The 21,603-nt window shown below is 43.2% G+C and overlaps 1 protein-coding gene across 1 annotated transcript in view; it reads right to left on the reverse strand.

Annotated features, from left to right (window-relative positions):
* Positions 1-603: 603 nt before the first annotated feature.
* Positions 604-21,603, reverse strand: part of kcnh8 (potassium voltage-gated channel, subfamily H (eag-related), member 8) — a gene marked incomplete at both ends in the record, with an annotated part of 47,819 nt that continues 26,819 nt past the window's right edge. Inside the window, 10 exons of the mRNA XM_084563582.1 lie at positions 604-1,200; positions 5,014-5,093; positions 5,281-5,396; positions 6,036-6,316; positions 8,515-8,553; positions 9,380-9,594; positions 15,225-15,474; positions 16,518-16,717; positions 18,240-18,449; positions 20,379-20,583. Of these exons, the coding sequence (XP_084419708.1) occupies positions 604-1,200; positions 5,014-5,093; positions 5,281-5,396; positions 6,036-6,316; positions 8,515-8,553; positions 9,380-9,594; positions 15,225-15,474; positions 16,518-16,717; positions 18,240-18,449; positions 20,379-20,583 (2,193 nt within the window). The remainder of the gene's footprint in view (positions 1,201-5,013; positions 5,094-5,280; positions 5,397-6,035; positions 6,317-8,514; positions 8,554-9,379; positions 9,595-15,224; positions 15,475-16,517; positions 16,718-18,239; positions 18,450-20,378; positions 20,584-21,603) is intronic.

Below are 21,603 nucleotides of genomic sequence, written 5' to 3' on the forward strand. Positions count from 1 at the left end.
AGAGCATCCACTGCGGGTTGAGTGAGCAAGGAAAAAGAAGGGTTAAAAGGAAAGGAAATGGCAGAAACAGAGGGTTAGGGGGGAAACCGCCCTCCAACCCTCTTTGTCTCACAACCCTTTCTCCACCTCCAACAAACACAGTCTGCCTGAAACCATCTCTGGACAGGAAAAAAGAAAAAAAAAAAGAAAGAGAAGAAATTACTTCTCTCCTTCTCCTCCTCCAATGTCTCTTCCTCCATTATAGCACAGTTCCACTCTTTGAAGGAGCCTCAAAGTGGAGGGGGAAGGGGTTGGAGGTGAGCTGCACCCAGAGAGCTGCTACCATACAGCTCCAAAGCAGAGCCAAACCTCTACATACTGTCTAACAACATTTAGTTTCTATAAGGTAAAGCTAACACACCTAAACCCTCTTGTTACTTGTTTTCATGCAACTGGATTTTTAAACACGTGCCTTTAAAACAAAAGAAATCTGATCCTTGTAAACGTCTTCCAGTGACATGGGGGACCCCATGTTGGTTTGTCCTTTTTAGTTCGGGAATATATCCCATAAAAATGTCCTGGAAAATGTCCTGCAGACTCCAGGAAAGTTCTGAGGGAGCTCTGCTACAAACCCTTGGTTGGGTTGTGGTAGATTCCTCCAAGTCCAGTTTGAGGAGAACACCCAGTGCACTGTAGAGGGCCCTCATCTCCCCCGTCCTGCGGAGGTGGACTGTGTACCCTTGACCTGATGGAGCCAGAAGCTCCGTCTCTGTAGTGGGAAAAATCCGGTGAGCTGACGGGGGACGGATGGTTGTGAAGCTCAGGGGTGATGGAAGATGGCTGCAGCTGAAGGACCGGTGAGTTGGGAGTTTGAGGTGGTGTCGAGCTGGGGGCAGTGGGTAACCCTAACTGGAGGTCCTGGGATCTATGTGCGAGGGAGTCCGTGTGGCACATCACAGCATGCTGCTGGGAGATCATGAGAGGAGAGGAGGGCAGGGACATGGGTGTGTCTGTCCAGACAGAGGCAGTCTGAGAGGAAGGTGGTGAAGGGTAAGGCTGAGAGGAGGGAGGATGGTGCAGGTATGTGGGGCGTGCCGGGGAGTAGTGTGCGGGGCAGACTACTGCAGGCTGCGGCACTGATGGCAGGAGGGTCTCCATGAGATGAGCCATTCTCTTCATGACCTGCCCGAGGTCGGCCACTTCCCTCCGGAGGGTGTTCACCTGCAGACACAAACACAAGTCTGTGTTCAATACAAGACACTCAGGTGGATATTAAAACTAAAAACTAGTATTTATTTGGTCAATTGATTGTAATATTCACGGTCGACATTTTTCTAAAAGACCCTTTTTGAGAGGAGTGTCCATTCTTGCACTATATTTATATGCACGAGGGATTCATAGATTTATGGACATTATGTAATTTCACTAAATGTACTTAGTTACTCCTCATGCAAATGGAACATTCCTACTGATGGTGCTTCACATTAAAAGCATTTGAATCGTGACCCCAATGAGAAAATCGATAATAACAGAATACCTGACCAAGTATTAGCTGTTGTATTAAACCACATTTGCTGTTACCGTGGTAACCACAGATTTCCCCCAGTCAACCGAGATAAAAATCTTAAAAATAAATATGGGGAAGTACATTATAAAAATACTTTAACTGGAATCAGTTAAGGATTAGGACAGTTAAAAATATGCTCAAAGCAAACTTTATCAGGTTTGTCATTCAGGTCCAGGTTTTAAGGCTCCAGTTTGTTTACAGTTGTTTGAGGAGTTGGATCCCCTCTAATGCCTATATCTCTCACATTTGAGTCGCTGCCACGCATAACTTTCCTACTTATGTAATAAGAACAAACTTTCTAGGAAGCAGTAATCATGGAGAACAAAAAGCCCCAGGATTTACAGTACCTCGTAATAATTTTGTCATTTTCAGGTCACTCGTTTTAGGTCAAAGTATCTGTCTCGTGCCTGCCGTTCTGCATGTAACATCAAGCTGCTATAATTGGTCATTACACTGAATAGTGGGGGCTGGTGATTAGCGGCTCCCCCGCACGTGGCATGTCCACAGAGGGCACGACCATGAAGCCCTGCCAATGTGCCATCTGCTTCTGCCAGTCAAAGCACTCATGACCATTCATCAGGCCAATCATGCACATCGGTGCAACTGGATGCACATCAGCCCTCAGCAGGACACACAACTCCAGGTGGGAACTGCTCCAGTCGCTGTGTGAATATGTCAAGGGGTGATCAGGCTGAGTGCACAAGTTCTGTATGTTGTAATCACGATGGAACAAATCAGACTCGGAGCTCTGGTTCTTTAGGTGTACGCACGATACATATGCGGATAAGCACTCTTGAAAATCAGATGGGAATCTGTTCAGAATCCAGTTAATACAACATCACAGTTTTACCAAAGCAAAACATCCTCTGCCCCTCTTTCACAGTCCTCCCATCTTTCCCCCTCTCTCGAGTGGCTGATAAAAGCCTGAGCCTAAACTCCGGCTCTGATAAAAATAGAAATACTGAGAGTGGCAGGACAGTCCAATCTGACACGCCGTCAACATGATTCGAGTACTCTCACATCAGGGACAACCGTCTGTGGAGATGGCCAGAGAAAACAGCAACAATGGATGACCACTGCAGCTACAGGTACATGTCAAAGGGTTGGTATGGTTTCTTCGAAATGGGGTAGTGGTACTTATCTATAGTCAGTGCATTATCTAAACAACAATGAATTGCTCTGGGGTTTAGCCAACCATTCTCTTCAAAGCCACCAGACTCTACCAACAAAAAGCACAATCGGAAAACGTTGCTGGCGCCTCAGTGGGTTAGCTTGTTTTTGTTTGTTTGTGTCCACTATATTTAGCAACAGCTACATCATCAGGCTGCACCAAAATCCAGATTAAAGACAGCCATAGCTTTCCTGAAGGGAGCCCTGCACCAATTTCCTGGCTAGTTCAAAGATGACCGAAGATGTGGTGCCAGAGGGGAACTGAAGCAGACAAGGCAGACAGCTAGCAAACTGTAACGGGACACACCTATCGCTTAAAGTAGTTAGCCCTTAATTATGAATCAATTTTAAGCCACATTATTACTTTAACAAGTGAATCATATAGAATTTCACCCATCATAGTTGTCATGAAAGCTTGGGATATTAGACGCAAAATGTGTGTTATTGTATAACACTGTAATCATGTTTAGTTCTGGCATTTTAACTCTGGCTGTCTTGGGGATTGACTCGCTTTTGGAGCCTCAAGAGGCCACTGGAGGAACAGTTTTACCACTTTTAATTTTTCAGTCCCAGAGGTCCCCCCTTTGATAGAACTCACATACATGATGGAAACACTTCAGTTCAGCCTGAAACCATATTTACAGTTTATTTAATATTGCACCTTACATAAATATTTAAACAAAACTGACCCAAGCTGACCAAATGAAAAACCAAACTGTCGCTGCCTGAAGTCTATGCACCGTTTCTTAATGTTCATTTACAAAACGAGGTCACTGCTGGGGAGCAGGCATGTGTTCGTCTCCCTCAGCATGCGCATTGCATCGCAATGTGTTTCTGGCCGTAATTAAAAGTGCGGTTACTCGTACTGCTCAGGCAACGCTCCGATTGCTCCAGCGCTCCCGTGTAGCTCTACATCATGATTTTCTTTTGCACAGTGCAGAGGTCACAGTGTTAGGCCCCTGCTCAATCCCGTTAATGCTTTATTCATCTCCCACCGGAATAAACCCTTCAGAAGCGCAGTTATTGTTTCAAGTCAAAGGGCAAAGGTAAGAGGCCACAGTGCGAGGCAGAGCCGGTTTATTGCGGCGAGCACACAATTTGTAGTTCATTAAAATGTTGCTACGTTTGTGCGGTTCAGGTCAGAATTAGTAATGATATTAACCTTGTCAGTGTTTTGTTCGGACGGCCATAACTCACGTAAAAAACTGAAATTCATGATTGCGATTCAGAGCCACTGTACCATGGTGTTTACCTCTGTGGAAAATGGACGTTGTGATCTGGTTTTGACTAAAATAAGCAGTGCCATTGTTTTTTTTCACTAATTATTGTGGCTGCCTATATGGCCGTCTGTAAGTTACAGCCCTTTTTTTTGTGCCTACACATTTTGATACTACTATGCTGTATACATCACACAACAAAACATACAATGGCCTCATTTGTCGTGTCGTTGCTGGGTGTGTTTGTATAGGGAGCAAACAGGGCTTAAATCAAACACACCTTTTCATCTCCTGTGGTGATCTGTGTGGATGGATCCAAGTGTGGATTAACAACCTACAAGACCATGCTGAGAGACTTCCTGTCAAACACGGGCAACCAGCAGAGCCAGAGAAGGCACAACAGAGCCGGAGTGTATAACTGTGAAGGTGTTGTGCCACCGTCCTTCACACAACTCATTGTTGTGTGTTTTTCTTTTCTCACTTCTGCTTTTCCACCCATTGAGTTTTTCATGAATTGAGGTCTCTTTCATATTTTGTTCTTTTCCTTTGTGTTTTTCTTCTCCTCGTGCCTCGTTTTCTTCCCCAGTCGACTCATCCCACGATACACACCGAGGCTTAGCGGGAGGAAGCAAACACTCCTCCTCACCTGCCAAAAGTCTAATGTCAATTTAACCACCCGCCAATCAAAACCACGGGATACAGCACGAGAGTCTGCCTGTGTATGTGTGAGCAGAGCCCTTTCAAGCCGGACACTGAACCACGGTGGACAACAAAACATAAAAATAGAATCCTACACAATGCTACTGGAAATGCACAGCATATGCTCATGTAACTACCAGAGGAGCACGGTGGATTAGGAATTAATTATCTTATTTATTATTTTCCATTGGTTCATTACGTCTCTCAATCCTTTCATCCATCTTGTCTCTGACATGCTGATACAGCCATATGGCTTGTGCTTATTTGTGCCCACCTGTCTGTCTCTCTGTCTCACCACTCACACACACATGCACGTCCGTGGTTGCGTTACTTCAGAGGATATTTCACTGGCTTATGTTCATTTCCTGAAACGAGTCCTACCTGCTGGTCGAGGTGTTGCAGCTGACCCCTGGTCTCCTCGGCTTTAGCTGCTAGTTCTGCTGTGCTGATGTGCAGCATACCTGCGACAAATTAGGAAGTTACAAATCACTTCAAGCAAGTGTAAATTTCCACCCCACGGTTATTGCGTCGAGGTGGCTGATGTATGCTGCAGTCGCTGACAGACATTAATCAGCCTCATTACTGTAACTGGTAATAGGTGATATCCGAGAGGCAAACTGCTGTGTGTGCAGTGCATGATGAGAAGACCTGTGGTAGATGCTGAGGCACTGGTTGGTTGGTTGGCAGGACAGCCTCGGCTGGTAGAGAAGGAGAAGGCCAGGGAACTCTCTGTCCCCTCACTGTCTTCAGTACCGTCCACTATCCTGCACAGAGATGAAAGCGAGTGTAAGTACATATTGTTACTCAACATCTAATAATGCTGGGTTTAACTGTTTCCTGTTGTACAAATGGTTAAATGATAACAGAGCCTTAACATCGTGGGAACACTTATTTGCATTCTTGCGTGTGGAAGCTAAATAAGAAGCTGGAGCATGGAGACTGTTAGCTTAGCATAAAGACTAAAACAGCTATAAAATGGTAAAAATCAGGATAGTACTTTTGAAGTATTTGAATTAACTGTGTCTAAAAGTGTGCCATTTCTTTTAGATTGTAAATTATCAATAAGTGCTTTTGTACTGCAGAAACTGTTTCACAGTTCCCATAACTGTTCCCCTTTTTGTGTGTTTGCACAGCAAAAGCTGAGACCAGATGTAGTTCGTTCTTAAAACTTTCAGGGGTTTCTTTAGGATGAACTTCAGATAAGATGCTCTAACTTTCAACTGACTGTGGCAACGAGGTTTAGTAAATAAAGCGTTGAAACACATGTTACTCGTTGCATTCGTCTCAGGCCTAGTTCTTCCTACACATAGTGTCTGAAGAATGACAAAAATAGACATAACACAGAGTCACAGGGATACAGGTCTAGACAGGCACATAGACAAATCAATGGCAGTCAAATTCACCTGGGGCTGAGGTTGGAAGGGTCTAAAGTGGTGAGAGTAATTTCCTGGATCTTCCTCCGAGACCTGCTGGAGCTCTGTGCCATGGTCTTCTCGCTGGGTCGGCACAGTGGAGACTTCCCACCAGCGTCCCTGAGGTTCGTGGCTCGGTTCTGCTCCGACGACAGAGATACAGACATGGCCTCGCATTCGTCCTCCTCCTCCTCCTCCTCCTCATGAACCTCCTGTCCCTCTACAATTGGCGGATAGCCCTGAACCACTCGCCCATTCCTTCTCACTCCAGTCTGGAAAAAGAAATTGAAGAAAAAACATGAAAGGATATGTCGAAAGTGGAAACAGCTATCAATCGCCTGGGATTTGAGGACTAAGACAAAGCTTTGGAGATAAGATAACAAGAAAAAAAGAGAGCTGACGAATGAAATTAAAATCTATTCATGTGAAAGCATCTAAAGCGAGGGGCTTAATGATATCTGTTTTGCTTAAATGCGTCCTTTCAAGAAAAACTAGCAATTCTCTACATTCTGTGTCTCAGCAAATGTTAACGCTACTTTTTTTCTGCTTCCTCTAAAGATGCTGAAGCCGTGCTTGCACCTTTAATACTGTGACCCTGAACGGCGCGATGTTTTGTTTTTTCCAATACACATAAATCCACTAATGACTTGTAAGTGCAAAGAGCAGCCCACTCAAGTGACAAGGTTGACAGAAAAAATCCTCAGATCAACGTTTTAGGCTGAAACCATGACCTACAGAATAGTAAGTGCAACACTAGTGAACTCTGACATCTATCTTAAAACACAGGCCAGTGTATGTGCGTGTCTATTGTCAAGGGTCTGCAGTACGCTGTAGCTAAATTGCTGGGATGCAGATTAACTATAAGATGGGGACACAATCTGGTAATAACTGAATAACTAAATGACGTCCACAGTCACCTATTGATCTGCGACCTGTGACCCATTGGTCCCATGTCCTTGGACCAAAATACCACCAGTGTGAGGTTAGTGGCTCCGACAGATGAATTGATTCTGCTGCAAATCTGAGCAGCTTGTCAGCACATAGACCATTGGCCTCTATTCTGGCTATTAATGACAGCGCCTCATTTTGAGCTGAATTAATAGTCGTCTTCCCTCAACCTCCCCACCAAAAAAAGATCTCTTCATCTTAATCATTAAGTCTAAAAGAATGATTGTGTCCATTAAGAATGAAGGAGGTCTAATGTGGGGTCACCCTACAGACCTTTCATAGATCAGAAAAACTGAATTTGAAATCTTAGCTGATTAACATATCGTGGATAGGTATCAGAAACTACATTAAAGTGATTCATATTTCTTAAACCCTACAATTCTGATTAGAGATCCCAGCTTAACTTAAAATGATCTGGTAACACACAAGCATTTACACGTCACAAGACATTCATGAGAACTGTCTTTTAAGCCCTTCAACCATCAAGGTATTCAAGTATTTTTCATTCTTTTAAGGTCTCCAAGAAAAAGGTTACGTGAGCCACAGCCCTCAGAAACTCATCATGTCACCTGATGTTTACTGCATGTGTGGGGACAAACTCCGGTCCATTATGGACAATGTCCGCCGCTCTCTACACGACACCATTACCAGACAGAGAAGCTCTCTCAGTGACAGGCTGCTGTCTCTGTCCTGCTCCTCTGACAGGTTGAGGAGGTCGCTTGTCCCTCAGGACATAAGACTCTCCAACGCCTTGCTGTGAGGACACAACTGAGTGAGGTTGCTCTGCTACTACTTGCTGCTACTATATATTTTTTATACAGCATTATATATTTACTATCTTACATATCTCACTATATACTGTGCACAATACCTATATAACTCTAATACCAAATATCTTCATGTCCATATATTGCACCTCAGTTTTATTTTTATTTTTTGACCCTGTTTGTTCAATGTAATTCCTCCTGTCTCTGTTTAGTGATGCTACTGGACACAGGATAAATAAAGTATCTATCTATCTGTTGGTTATTAGGAGCTAATCTTTGAATTAACTTGTGTTTGGGCCGATTAGGTCAGTGCTTTCCGACTGAGGTGCTTCCATTTTTATTGGGCTATTATTTGGACTATTAATGGAATATTAGTGCTCATGTAAATGCAGAGATTAAATCCAAGTGATATGACAAGTCTTTTGAACTAATGGCGTGTGAAAGTTTTGCCTTTTGATTGTAAATCTATTAACAGGCACCTTTGGACCGCAGGAACCGCTTTATAGTTACTAATACTGGTGGAGAACTGTTGCACCAGCTTTTGTGCGTTCAAAATGAGAACAGTAGTAGTTCTTAGAAGTCTGTTTTAGGTCCTACTTCATGTTAAGTACGCCTATTTCCATTTCGAATACTAACAGAAAAAAGACCCCTTAATATGTATCAAATTCTCAGGAGAGGCTCCAGTTCCCAGAACTGCTTGGTTCACAAGCCCCTATTCAGTGTATGATTGTGTGAGAGTGCCAGCAGTTTGTTACCTGAGTCTCTAGAGCTGTTGTGGACAGTCTAGCCTTAACCTGGAAGACAGCCAGGAAAGAAAATACACAGTAAATAAACCACAGAGAGAGAAAATCAACATGTTCGTCCACATTGTTTACTCAGTTTTAATTTAAAGAGAAACCTACGGAGAGGCAGTTACAGAAAATGGTTCGCCTTAATACAGTGACACAACTGTACTCAAATACAGTCAAATCCTAACATCTCCTTCGCAAAGATCCCTCTGTCCACAGCTGCGTCCCTCCTCCTGTCTTCATTTAAACTCTGCTCGGTCTTGAGATTTGGGCAGCCCCTCTGCACATTACCTTCACCTAAAAGCCCTGCGGCATGTATTGTGTGTGTGTGCGTGTAAGTGGGCCAGTGGTGTTTGGGAGAGACAGATTCACCTGACTGTAATTACAGCAGCAGAGCTTCTCCAAGTGCCCTGGATATTTTCGCACTCTCTCCTGCTCGCTCACACACACACTTAAACACTTTTCTTATTTTAAGGCATTTCACCTTTTGCTTTCTTCGGCCACACTCAAAGTCCAGTCCTCACTATCCAGCCCTTTTTTACTTTCCTCTCTTTCAACTCATCAGTCATGCTCACACATTATTACAGTACAGTGATTCATTACACAGAGAAGCTGGCACATTAAGTGCTTCTCCTGCACTGTACTGCTGTGAGTTATACCTAGGCTTCATTAACTTAATTAAAAATAAAAAAAGTCTAGAAAGAAACTATTGCGGATTTGTGAAGATTATTAAAAATCAGCCTCTTTTACTTCAATAACTTTTTTCAACTTTTTAACTTTTTGGATTGAAACCTTGGAGCACTCCCTGTTTAGGACAGTTGGATGGACTCACGTGTGTCTCATGTCCCTCCCTCAGGTTGTATGTGAGGTCCTGCTGGATGTCCTGGACAAAGTGGTGAGAGTACTCCGGGTAGAGGTCCAACACCTCGTAGAGCCCTTTCAGATTGACGCACTGAAGGTCACAGTAGGTGAGGGCTTTCACGTCCGCATTGGTTTTTATCACCCGGTCATCTAAGGACAGGTTCGCTCCAATCAGGTCGCCTTTACCTGCTCGGAGAGAGAGATATGGACAAGGCAGGTCAGCAAAAGGGTCATGGAGAGATGTTTGCAGGCTGGTAAAAGGGGTTGAAGCTGTAGACGCTGTAGTGTCTGATGCGGACACTCCAGCTAGTTTCAGATCTTCCATTTGTTGCAGGGTCTCTAAAAGGAGTACTCAAGTTTTGGGGCAGAACAATGCTGAGACATTAAGTGGACCACTACTCTATCAAGACTCCGCTCGAGCCCTCATGTCGACATGCATCTGTCCTGCTGACATGTCTAGCTGTACTGAATTCTAGTTACTCACTTACTTACTCAAGTTATTTACCGTCTTACAATCAGGGGTGGAATAATCGTGTCCCAATACCAATACTACAATCAGTAAGAACAATATTGGGCAGTTGCCGTGGCATCATACCCTACATCTACATCCAGACTATGGACCAAAAATTTAACTACTTACTGCTCCGAAATGCATTTTCCTGTCTTTCTGCTCAGACATATTGATTTCAGTAAAAGTAACTGTCGAATAAGATTTTTTAACTGCAACTCTGACATGAGCCGTTCAGTTGCAGTGTCCATTGGGTGAAGTACACAGAGAAGCTCAACAAAGCTGACAGTTAAGTCTAGCCTAGAGTGTAATTACAAAAATGCACATAAGTGCTTGTATTGCCACAGCGCAGACTCTACAAAGGTCTGTAGGCTGAGTCTAAACCAAGCTTGAGGAAGCATGAATATACTCATTGAATCTAGGGACACAATATGTAACCAAGTAACCAAGGTCAGCTATGCAGGTAGACGGGTTAAAGCTGCCCAATAAACCCAGAAGAAGAAGAAGGAGGAAGTGGTGGTATACAGGTTTGCTGGTTGTTAAGAGGTGTCTTTTTTTGTTAGAGAAGTGACGCAGTTTGGACGTTTTAAAGGACATGCAGGCGTATAAAAAGAGAAAAAGATGCTGAACCTCCAGAACAGCAAACACCACATACAAGTAACATTAAGCAGAAGCGAGCAGAAGCGGACTCTGGGAGATTTGGGGTCTGAATATGGGCTTCTGACTGCTCACCAGTGGGCACTTCTGGAAAAACACTGTACTGTATTGCAATTGTACTCAACCCTACAGTGTAATGTTTATACAGTGTATGGATCTATAAAAAGATGGTACATATGAATGACATATAAAACGTTTATAACAGATTCAGCCACCCGAGAATATTATTCCAAATGAAAACTATACGCATGTATGAAAGTGCGGACTGACATACTGTTGGCTTGAGTAGTTTATTTTTACTACAGAACGTTGGAGACACAATTAAGGCCAACACAAGGAGAAAAACTGGCACAAACATCTCCAACATGACTTAACGTCACTGCAATTCGGGCTTTTGACAAACTGTATCTTCAGCTTTATCCACCTCCCGCGGCTCTTTTCACCACACACGACAACAATGAACATCAAGGCAGCTGGAAATAAACAGACCTGACAACTGGCTTTTCTGTTCAGTTTTTACACGAACGCTAATGTGTTCTGCTAATTAACTGTTGCCACCTACTCGAGAGCATTCACTCGATGCGTCGACAGATACGACCACAAAACCAGCACTTTGTTGAACGGAAGAGCTTAAGATTGAGACAGAAATGTTTAAAAAGGAGGATGAAGTGACACAAAACGAGAAAAGGAGGATATCACTGTTTTGCTTTTGCCTCTAATTGTTATTTATAAAGTAGAATGACTGTCACTGCTTCTAGCAAATTCGACAGTTTTGAGTGAAGCGGCTGTGACAGCTGTTGCTCCACATACAGGGCGAAGCTAAGTACCCCGTTAGTGCTAATGTCCCTTAAGCAGGGATAAATTATTCATCATGGTCATTGTGAACTGTGAACGCGGCTAAATTACACTGCAGCTGATGGAGGGGCAGTCAGGACTGTTTTCATTCTCTATCTCTCTGTCTGCTCTGCCGTCTCTCCGCTCACTCCTTCTGTCGGTCATAACTCCTCTCTCATCCATTCTCTCTCTGCTCCTAGATTTCTCATTGGTCCAGTTATATAGAAACCCTTTGTCATTGTCTTCTGTGTCGTCGTATCTGCTTTCCTTTCTGTATTCCCTCCCTTTTTTCTGTCATGTCTTTCCTTCCTTCATTGCTCCCTTTTTATTACATTTTCCTCCCCTTTTCATCCTCGTTTACTTTCCTCAATCCTTTTTTCCTGCTTAATGTTTTCTGTCATTAAACAGGAAAGAAGGATCCTTCAGAAGGAAGGATCAATTTAGTTTTCTTTTCCTTCCTGGTTTTCTTTTTCCCCTTTGCCATTTCCCTTTTCTCCCCCCCTCTCTTTTGCTTCTGTCTGTTTCCCCTTGCTTCTATCCGTTCCTTTTTTCCTTCATGTTTTCCATCTGCCGCCATTCCTTCTTTCTTTCCTTACTTCTTTTCTTCATTCTCATCACACCTTCCCTCTTAACTATTCTTCCATACTTCTTCCTTGTTTTCCTCTTCTAATCCTTACCTTCCCAGTTCTTCCTGTTCCTTCCATTTTCCAACCTATTTTCTGTTTTACTTTCCTCCCTCTCCACTCCTTCTTCCAAGTACCTTTCCTGTCTTGTCCCCTCGTCTCGTCAACCCCGCGTCCTTTCATCCTCCCCTTCTCTTCGCTATTCACTTTCTGCCGTTCCTTTCTTCTCCTTTCACCCTGACTTACGTTTACACACATTCTTTCGTCCTTTTCCTTCTATCCACTCCACTTTCTCCCCATCCTCTCACGCTTTCTCTTTCACATCTTTCAACGTGGCCTGTCTCGTTCTCACCCGCTCCCTATTATAGACTACTGGGCTGCAGCCACGGACTTGTGGTGCGACAAGAAAGAGGGCGATAGAAACACACACACACACATACACACACGGAAAGAGAGACAGACTGAGAAAGAAAGACGCTTTTTTTCTCCTTCAGTCAGACACTCAATGTCAGCCTGACCTTCTGCACAGTCAGCAAGCAAGCACAGAGACAATACTCTGTGCCTGTCAAGCCTACACACACACACATGCACCCGCCCCCGCACACAAACACACGCCATTCTGTGCAGCAGTAAACAATTCCACCTACTCGATACACACAAATGCCCCAAGAACACGCAAACACTCTTTTTTTTCCTCTCTCTCTACTGAAGCATGCAGGTGCCGAGACTAATAACAGGCACACATACACAGCTCAACATATGGACTGATATAACGATTTTAAGTACCTACAGCAACGGAAACAAATTGATGGATGGAGGTTCAAATCTTTAACCGCCTTTCTGTGACTCACTCTCACACACACAAGTTCCTGGCACACACACTCGTGCCAGATTGGTCTATAAGGCTGTGTCCCGGAGGTCAGATACCAAACGCCATTAAGGTCACAAGGACAAGAGGTCGTGCTACACAGCGGGTGTGCGTGGTAGGGGATACCGCTAGAATTAGTTGGAATCTTGTCTCAGATTTACAGTGTTCTGCATACAGATTGGGTAAGATATCTGCAGCGCTTTTTCACTGCAGACTAAAAGTAGGTACACTTTTATGCAGATGTCCTCAAAGAGAGTTGTGATGGTGACAAGGGAACGCAATAATCCATTTGTCCATTTGAGTGGAATTAAATGAGCTCCAAAACTGTTTTTGCCAGAAGTTGCCAGTTTTAAGAAGATGTTAAAAGCACAGATGTAGAAATTACAAATTGTTCTCATTCAAAGGAAGAGGTTTGTGAAGTAGTATGGAATGGTTAAGAAGCTGAATGGTTAATCATGCGACCATATAATGTGATAAATAAAATAGTAAACTCTCGACTTGACAAGACTGTATCAAAATCTTTCATATTTTTAATGTACAACGAACAGCCACAACATTATGACCACTGACAGGTGAAGTAAATAACCATCACCATCTTGTGACTGGCAACATGCCTTGTTTGTACGTCTATCATCTCTAGAAATTGAAGAATTTCATTAAAATTCCATGGTCCCTTGTCCCCATATCGTCTCTGTATGCACTTCCCCTTACAGCAGATGTTACCACTTGGAAGCCAGTCTTCAAGCATATGTGGCTCCCCATGTTGTAGCCACAAGCTCATATGAGTTATGACTTTTCTCCTACTACTCGGAAACTTTAGGTCTTAGCATGTTACTGTACTGTAATGGATGTTACTTAGACATTTAGCACCCACCTAGACCAGACCAGGCACACCCACCCCATAGCAATGACACTCCTTGATGGCAGCAGCCATCCCCAGCAGGATGCAGCCTGACACAGGATCACACACAAACAGGAACAACTTTAAAAAAAACACGAAAAACAACACAAGGTGTTGAACTGGCCTCCAAATTCACTAAATAACAAACTGATCAAGTATCTGTGGGATGATCCACAGAGGCCCCTCCCCTCAACCCATGGGACCCCACTACCAACAATCTGTTGCCAGACACCACAGGACACCCTCAGTAGGCCCATGTCCATTCTCTGATGAGTCACAACTGTTTTGGAGGCACAAGGGAGACCTACACAATATCAGGAAGTGGTCATAATGTTATGCCTGTTTTGACTCAGGATCAAACTGTTTTGATCCAGATCTGCCTATGTAGGGCTCAAGGGACACATGTTTCAGATGTTTTTAACCAAGTGTATTCCTTCTTGAGAAACGGTTGTATCGTCTGATTGCGATGGATGATGTAATGGCTTTTTTCTTTAACACACTGTCTTTTATTAATTTTAATCTATTCCATTTTTCCATTAAAATCTCATAAATACTACTGCATGAATAATGCGACACCCCTTTTTATTATAATTATAACGAACAAATATCTTTTCTTAGTTTTAGCTGAATTGCAGTTTTTGCTATGGAGTCACATTCCTTCATTAATTATGAGCCAGTTTCTATTTTAGCATACTACTACTCTGAATTGCTGATTAGGGGTTATTCAAGGGCTGAAACAGACCTTTGTATTATCATGCCAGCTGATGCAGTAATTAGTTGCTGTTTTAGCAAATAAAACATTAATTTAAATCTGCAACTGAAAACAGATTTCCAGGCTTTGGGCTCCACATACAGACTGATTCAATAAGGAAGTGGCCTGGACAGCATTAAACTGGCCTCGACTAGATGGAACTAAAATGACCAAACTCCAGTGAATGGAGCTGATTAAATGGGCTGGACTCCACTGGAGAGCTCAGATTAAACTTGACAGTGGACTGAATTACGATGCTATAGGCCAGACCTGATCATGCTCAGCTGGACTGGTCATACCACCATGGAACAGAGCAATCGTGGCCTGAATTGATTACTGGTATATAATGTAATACAACACCTGCCTGTCAGCTCTGCTCAGTGCTTCATTAAATGTATGTAGCCTAAGATCAAGCTTTGAGAATTAAGGCTACGGTTAGATAAGCCCTTCTTCAACTCACTTACTGCTAGAAAATGGCATCTGCCCAAAGCAAGCTTCCATGTTTACACAATGAACTAATTAACAGGATCATTTTTTAATACAATAGGCAGCAGAAAACCTTTCTTATGAATTACATTTATGGGATTTTCTTTTTAAAACTAGGATAATGGTTCAAAGAGATTCTTTCTCCCTTTTCCCCACTACTGAGCCCCGTCCTCGTCCCTTTCTCGTACCCAGAATGGCGAGCACCATGCCGTCTTTCAGCACCTCCATGGACCCCGAGCAGACAAAGAAGATGGCCTGGAGAGCGTCACCCTGTCGAAGGAGGTACTCTCCAGGAGCGCAGAAGGAAGTCTTGATGTGCAGTGACAGGGAGCGCAGGCAGCCGCGACTGGCAGAGGCGAACAGCGACAGCTCCAGGATCTCCTTGTTAAGGTGCATGGTGATGTCGGATCGCAGCTCATCCGGGAAGTCCTTCAGCAGCTGTGGAGATGATGGGAGGGGGAGAAAGAGAGAGAATGAAACCAAGAGAAAAAAAGGAAGAAAGAAGGCAAGAGTGTGAAGAGCATGACAGCTATGAGAACACAATTCTGCAATTCTGTGACTAAACATTCAGACTAGGTTGCCTCAGACCTGATTTCCAATCTCTGGTACAATTATACAGCTGTATGATTACTTCTACACTACTGAATTGACTTTATGAATGAATGACAAATCACATTGAGTTAAATACAATCTGGAATAGCCCTGTCACAGGTGGGAAAAAAAGTCAAAACATTGCATGTCATCTATCTGTCTATCCAGCTTGTCAGGACAAAAATCTGGAGCTCACCGGCACATGGGGTTGATCAATGACTCATCAGCACCAGGCTGAGTTTAATCAACAGTCCCATCTATAATTCATCTGTCTGGGATTCATCATCATCACTCCATCTAAGCCCTGGTCTGGGCTCTGACAGCTGTCTCGCCAGCATTCACAGCCTGGAGGGACGAGTTACTATTTGACTGCTGACTGGCTGCCTCAGTTTCCCTGAGCTTGTCAAGGAAAGGTGTTCCGCCGACTTTTCTGTTTGTGCTTCCTCTAAGCTGTCCTATTCAAAAACAAGTATTTCTTACACACAGTTTACGAGCTTACGTGCTGACCGTTGTCTGCTGCTGTTACAGTTGAGATTGTCTAGATTTTGTGTCACGCAGCTCAAAGTGGGCTCTATCAAATCGCCAAGAAGACAATTACACCGTCCAAATATATGCAAGTCAGTTGGTGCTGTGGGCAACAACTTGCTTTCACATTGTGCGGGATCATGTAGTATTGATCGCATTATGAACCTTAAATGTGGCTGATATGTGAGAAGCATGTGAATTTTCTGATGAATTATTGATCCCTCTATGCTGTCCCGTTGAGAAGCTTAAAACAAGCTTGTTAATGCTGACTTAGGTGCTTGGTGGAGAAATCGGGTATGCCTTTACACATAAAACACTCCTGACTTCAAATTCACACAAAAAAATGGATTGTTGTTGTTTTGCACCTCATTACAGTCGATGCCGTTGTTGACCGACCAGGTTGTCTGAAAGTACTCCAGCATTCGCTGCTTGAGGCTCTGTGGCAGATGATGGACACGAATGAAGTCCTTGAGGTCTTTGGTTCTGGTGTGGTACTGGGACCAGCGTGAGTACATCCTCTGGATAATGGCTGTCACATTACCAAAGACCAAGGCATGCATCAGTGCTGTGGGTAAAAGGAGGAACGGATGAGGGAGAGTTAGACAGGAAATAGATGATGGAGCATGAGAATGATTGAAATATAACGGAATGGACTGAGCTGACAGTGGGCTGTCAGGACAGGGAACCAAAATAGGAAAACCTGCAGGACACTATTCTAGCCTTTGGGTGAAGCAGAAAAATATCGCATTTTTGTATATTTCACTGCAAACTTTACTGAACTAAAGTGTAGGGAGAAGAACAGCATGGGGTGCAGTTCAACATTAGCAGGATGATTGGGATTTGAACTCGGACCACCTGCTGACACAAACCAGGTCAATGGTGTTTTGAGATAAACATCAAGGAGCAGTCATTCTGTTGATGTAATACTGTTGTTCTTTCATGTCGTATAGAGGTAGATATATTTAAATAAGAGCTGGAATAAGCGCCATGAATAAAGCCAGTTATACAGATGCCTGTATGCTGTTCGCTCGCCTCCATTTGATTTCAAAAATCATATATACAGATGAACAAGCTAAAAATATATTTGCATTCTTGTCTTGCACCTCCATTCCTTCCAGACAGGAACATCAATGTCAGGACCAGGAGGCGCTTATTTGATTGGTATGACTTATACCTGCCCTTTCCACGCCCACAGGTAATACATTCTCCTGATCGCATTCAGTTTTCAACTGCAGCTGTGTCGCAAGCCACTGGACATGAAGCTGTGACTGTTCAAAGACAACTGATGACACTGATGAATCTTATTAAAACAGTTTGAGGTTTAAGTTGTGGTATGGTAATGGTTAATTCAGAAATCAAAGTAGAATTATTCCTCTATAGTGACACAGGTGAACTGTACAGTGGAATGAATGTAGATTAGGTTTTTAAATTCATTCTAAGAGAACAAATTAAATTCCATCCTCAAACTTCTTACACCAGTGCTCTGCTATAAAACGAACAGGTGCTTTGTCTTGGTTTTGGATTCAGGTAACCCACAAGCTGTGTGCGTGCTATTGTGTGTATGTGTGAGTGCTACTGCTACTGCTACTGCCCCGAGGCAGCCAAGGACATTTAGCATTTAGCCCAGCCACCGTGGGGGGTGGGGGGGGGGAGTCCACTGGGAAAACCCCACAACAGTGACCTCACTTCATCTCCAAAAACCAAACCTAGTGTAACAATCCAGTTTAAACTGCATCACACCATCCTGACTGTGCCAGCAGTATGGGTCGTTGGACTGATGTCCGGCAGTGGCCCTTTTATACTGACAATTGCTCTACGCTGATGTGAAGATTACTGAAGTTTTACATATTAGACACACGGTGTGTGTTCATGATCTATTTTGGGCAGCAAATCTATGTGTATGGTCTCAGAGAGGTTCGCTCTTCATGAAATAAGCGCTCATTTTTTTCTACTGTTGCAGCAACAACGCATTCTCTTATGATTTCCAATTTCCACTGTTGTCAAAAGTAACGCCACGTAAAAAGTGCGGGTTCGCTTGCTTGCGATACGTCCCCGGATTTTTGTACGTGTTCATGTGTTGCATGTACCTCCTATGAGCATGACACAAACGGAGAAGATCTTCTCAGCGTCAGTGTTGGCTGACACGTTGCCGAAACCCACACTGGTGAGACTGCTGAGGGTGAAGTAGAGCGAGGCGATGTAGACGCTGCGGATGGACGGGCCATTGCTGGTCCCGTTAACGCCTCCTATGGCATAGTACGGTGACTCCAGGCGCTTCCCCAACTCGTGGAGCCACCCTGTTTTCAAAATGGTGTAATTAACAAACGGATGGTTAAATAGTCAGATACAAGTACCCAAATGTATCAATTGACTTTCATTACAGCTATTATGAAAAGAATAAAACATTCTTATTTGAATCATTTTCTACCACATTTACATTGGTCTAGGCAGCTGTATGTAGAGAAGATACAGACGAACCTAGCACATTGTTTCTCAGTTCTGGAAACTCGTTAGTGGAGTTAGTGGAAGCTGCAGAACAATGGATTTTACTGTAGAAGCAGATCAGATGCCTAAGAACCAGAACTGATCCCTGGTCAGTGCAGTGTGGAGACATGCAGCTGATCCCAAGAGAGTCTCCTGCAGACACTGATGAATGGTAATTGGATGGAAGCACCTCATAGCTGCCTGACTTCAACGCGTTCACTTCAGCGTCAGAAATGCATAATTAGGAAACAACACATTAATCCTGCCTCATGTACTGACCTGTTATTTTATGACACTGAAATGCAGTAATTGGTGAAGAGAAATCTGCATTGCTCTCCTGACCTAGTCAATGCTGACCTGGAAGCAGTTAGGAAGACGCAAGAGCGATGTAATTGCAAGCGGTGCAGCTCATCGATACTGACCAGAGATCAACCCAGGGGGCCTCATTATAGGAGTGACCCGGAGGCTGAGGGGGAAGCCTGGAGGCACCGTCATTAATTATGAGAAGAATCAAGCCATTCACAGCAATTTTGAAATACACACACAACTGAAGTAGCAGTCGTTTTTTACTCAATAAATATTAAGGAACGTATGAGGGAATCAATAAAATCAATGAAGGAAATCATGAACTTAATTTAGCAGCTAATATACACAGTTTATTGTAACATTAAAGGAACCAGACAACCTGCAGAGCTGTCCTTGGCCAACAAACACCTACTGTACGGCAAAATATCACAATATGATGAAATGAGTATGTAATATAATATAACAGGGAGCTCTCAGTTCAATTCAAACCCACACGTGTTATCTTTTCAATTGATCTATGAGGACTGTAACGTAACAGCAGTGCTTCATTACCAAGTAACAAATCTATACCTGCTTCACCATAGATTAAGTGCATGCAACCGTCTTAAATACACATATAGGAGGACAGTGACGCCAAACAGATCCCCGGCTCTTTGTACTTGCTCAACAAGTAAGTTGAAGCGTTAATGCATCGATGTCCGTTCAGAAACACAGCTGATTTGAAATAAATGAAGGAAAGACGCGGCCATGCGTCAAGATGCTGACACGTTTACCCACATATATGGTATGTGACAGATAAAGAATTCAATTTGAAAACAATCAGAAAAAAGACTTCTTTTATAATACCAGAAGATCAATACAAAATCCAGTATTCTAGCTCTGTCCCGTAGCTTTGATCCAGAGAAATGAACCGTTTATTGTATAGAATTTTGCACATAGGAGCTCTGTGTTTCGTTTATATTGATTTAGTACAGAGCTGGATAATGGCTCACTCTGTCAGACAGATAAATGTAGAGCCCATTCCCGCCTAAAGACCGTGGTAAATTATTTTTAATTCTCAGCATTCACATTTCATTCAAGCTTTTGCAAATGTTATAATGATAATACATTCTTTTGGGCAAAAACAAATCATTTTACAACCTAATCTGAATTTCCTCAAGGTTATAATGTGTCAAGGTTTGTGGAGAACTAGCCAACACAGTGTCATACTCTCAGCCATCTAATTAAATTAAAAAGTCCCAAGAAATAACACATTCATATCATATTACATTCCCTAGTAACACTAATCCCACCACCAGCAGTGTCTGAAGAAGCTCCTCCTGATTTTGGTGTAGTGCCCAGTGGCACCCATGGTGTGCTGAAAGGGATTCACCGTTTGTTTTAACATCAAGGGAGCTCTTAAGTGTTTTTGGCATGTTTTTTCCCCGAGTGCTCACCAATATCCCAGTTGTAGGCGTTGGCCTCCATCTCCATCTTCCCGATAATGTACCAGATGCAGGCCATCCAGTGGGCCAGAAGGGCGAACATGGACATCAGCAGGGTCAGGACCACCGTGCTGTGCTGCGAGTAGCGGTCCATCTTCTGGAGGAGGCGCAGCAAACGAAGCAGGCGCACGGTTTTTAACAGGTGCACCACGGACACCTGGGGACAAAGAACAATAAATGAGTGGATTTATTTTTAGGTGACAGATGGTGAATATTTTTTGCTTTCACGCTGTTCTTGTCATTAAGGATATTACTGTAAATGGGAAATGGATTTTTCACCATGCACAGTCATAAAAGAATTGCGGGCACTTTGACAAACTGGTTTTGGGCAAGAAAACATTTGATCCTCTTTGAAATGGTGCCTATTATGAAGATGATATGAAAATGATATTATGAAGATGATATAGTGAGACAAATGAAACGGACATTGTGTCGTCCTTTCAGATCAGTCACATAGAAAAAAATTTAACAAGTGGGACCTGCCTTATTTAAGCTTGTGACATCAAGGGACTGGTGTCCTCTTTGCTATTTAACATTATGACAAAATCTAACAAGCTGTCTAAAGTCTTAAGAGAAATGTTTGTGGATGCCATAAACCATTCCACTGAAAGTAAATCCAGTTATCATCTAAGTGGTGTAGATGTCAGGGGACTTCCAGTTCCGGATGCTCCGTCAAATTCAGTATGGGAGGTGTTGCAGATAAAGCACAAAAGAACATTAGGGCAAAACTATGGTTCGCTAGGTGTAATATTGTTCTCTGGATGAATCGAAGATAGAGTTGTTTGGCCCACTGATTGGTGCAGACCAAAGGCAACCTTTCAGGGAAACGACCTCAAACCAACCGGGAAGCAAGATCATGGAAATGTTGTGATTTTGAGTTGCTTCGCTTCTCGCAGACATTGATTCAACTAATGAAATCTGCAACATATCAAAGAGAGCTTGAAGATGGAAGCTGTAACTGAATCAGGGACAGCCTTTTTTCAGAGGATAATGATTCTAAGCATGATGCCCAAAACGTAGGGTTACAGAATGGTCCAGCAAAATTTAAGGTTTTAGTCCCATTGAATATTGCGGTGGGATTTGAAGTGGGCAGAACATGCAGGTCACTGGTCAAACATTTCACCAGGCTGATCTAAGAGACTAGTGGACAATTATTCAACACACTTATAGTAATTTA

Source organism: Chelon labrosus (genome assembly GCF_963514085.1).
Source record: "Chelon labrosus genome assembly, chromosome: 16".
Taxonomy (NCBI): domain Eukaryota; kingdom Metazoa; phylum Chordata; class Actinopteri; order Mugiliformes; family Mugilidae; genus Chelon; species Chelon labrosus.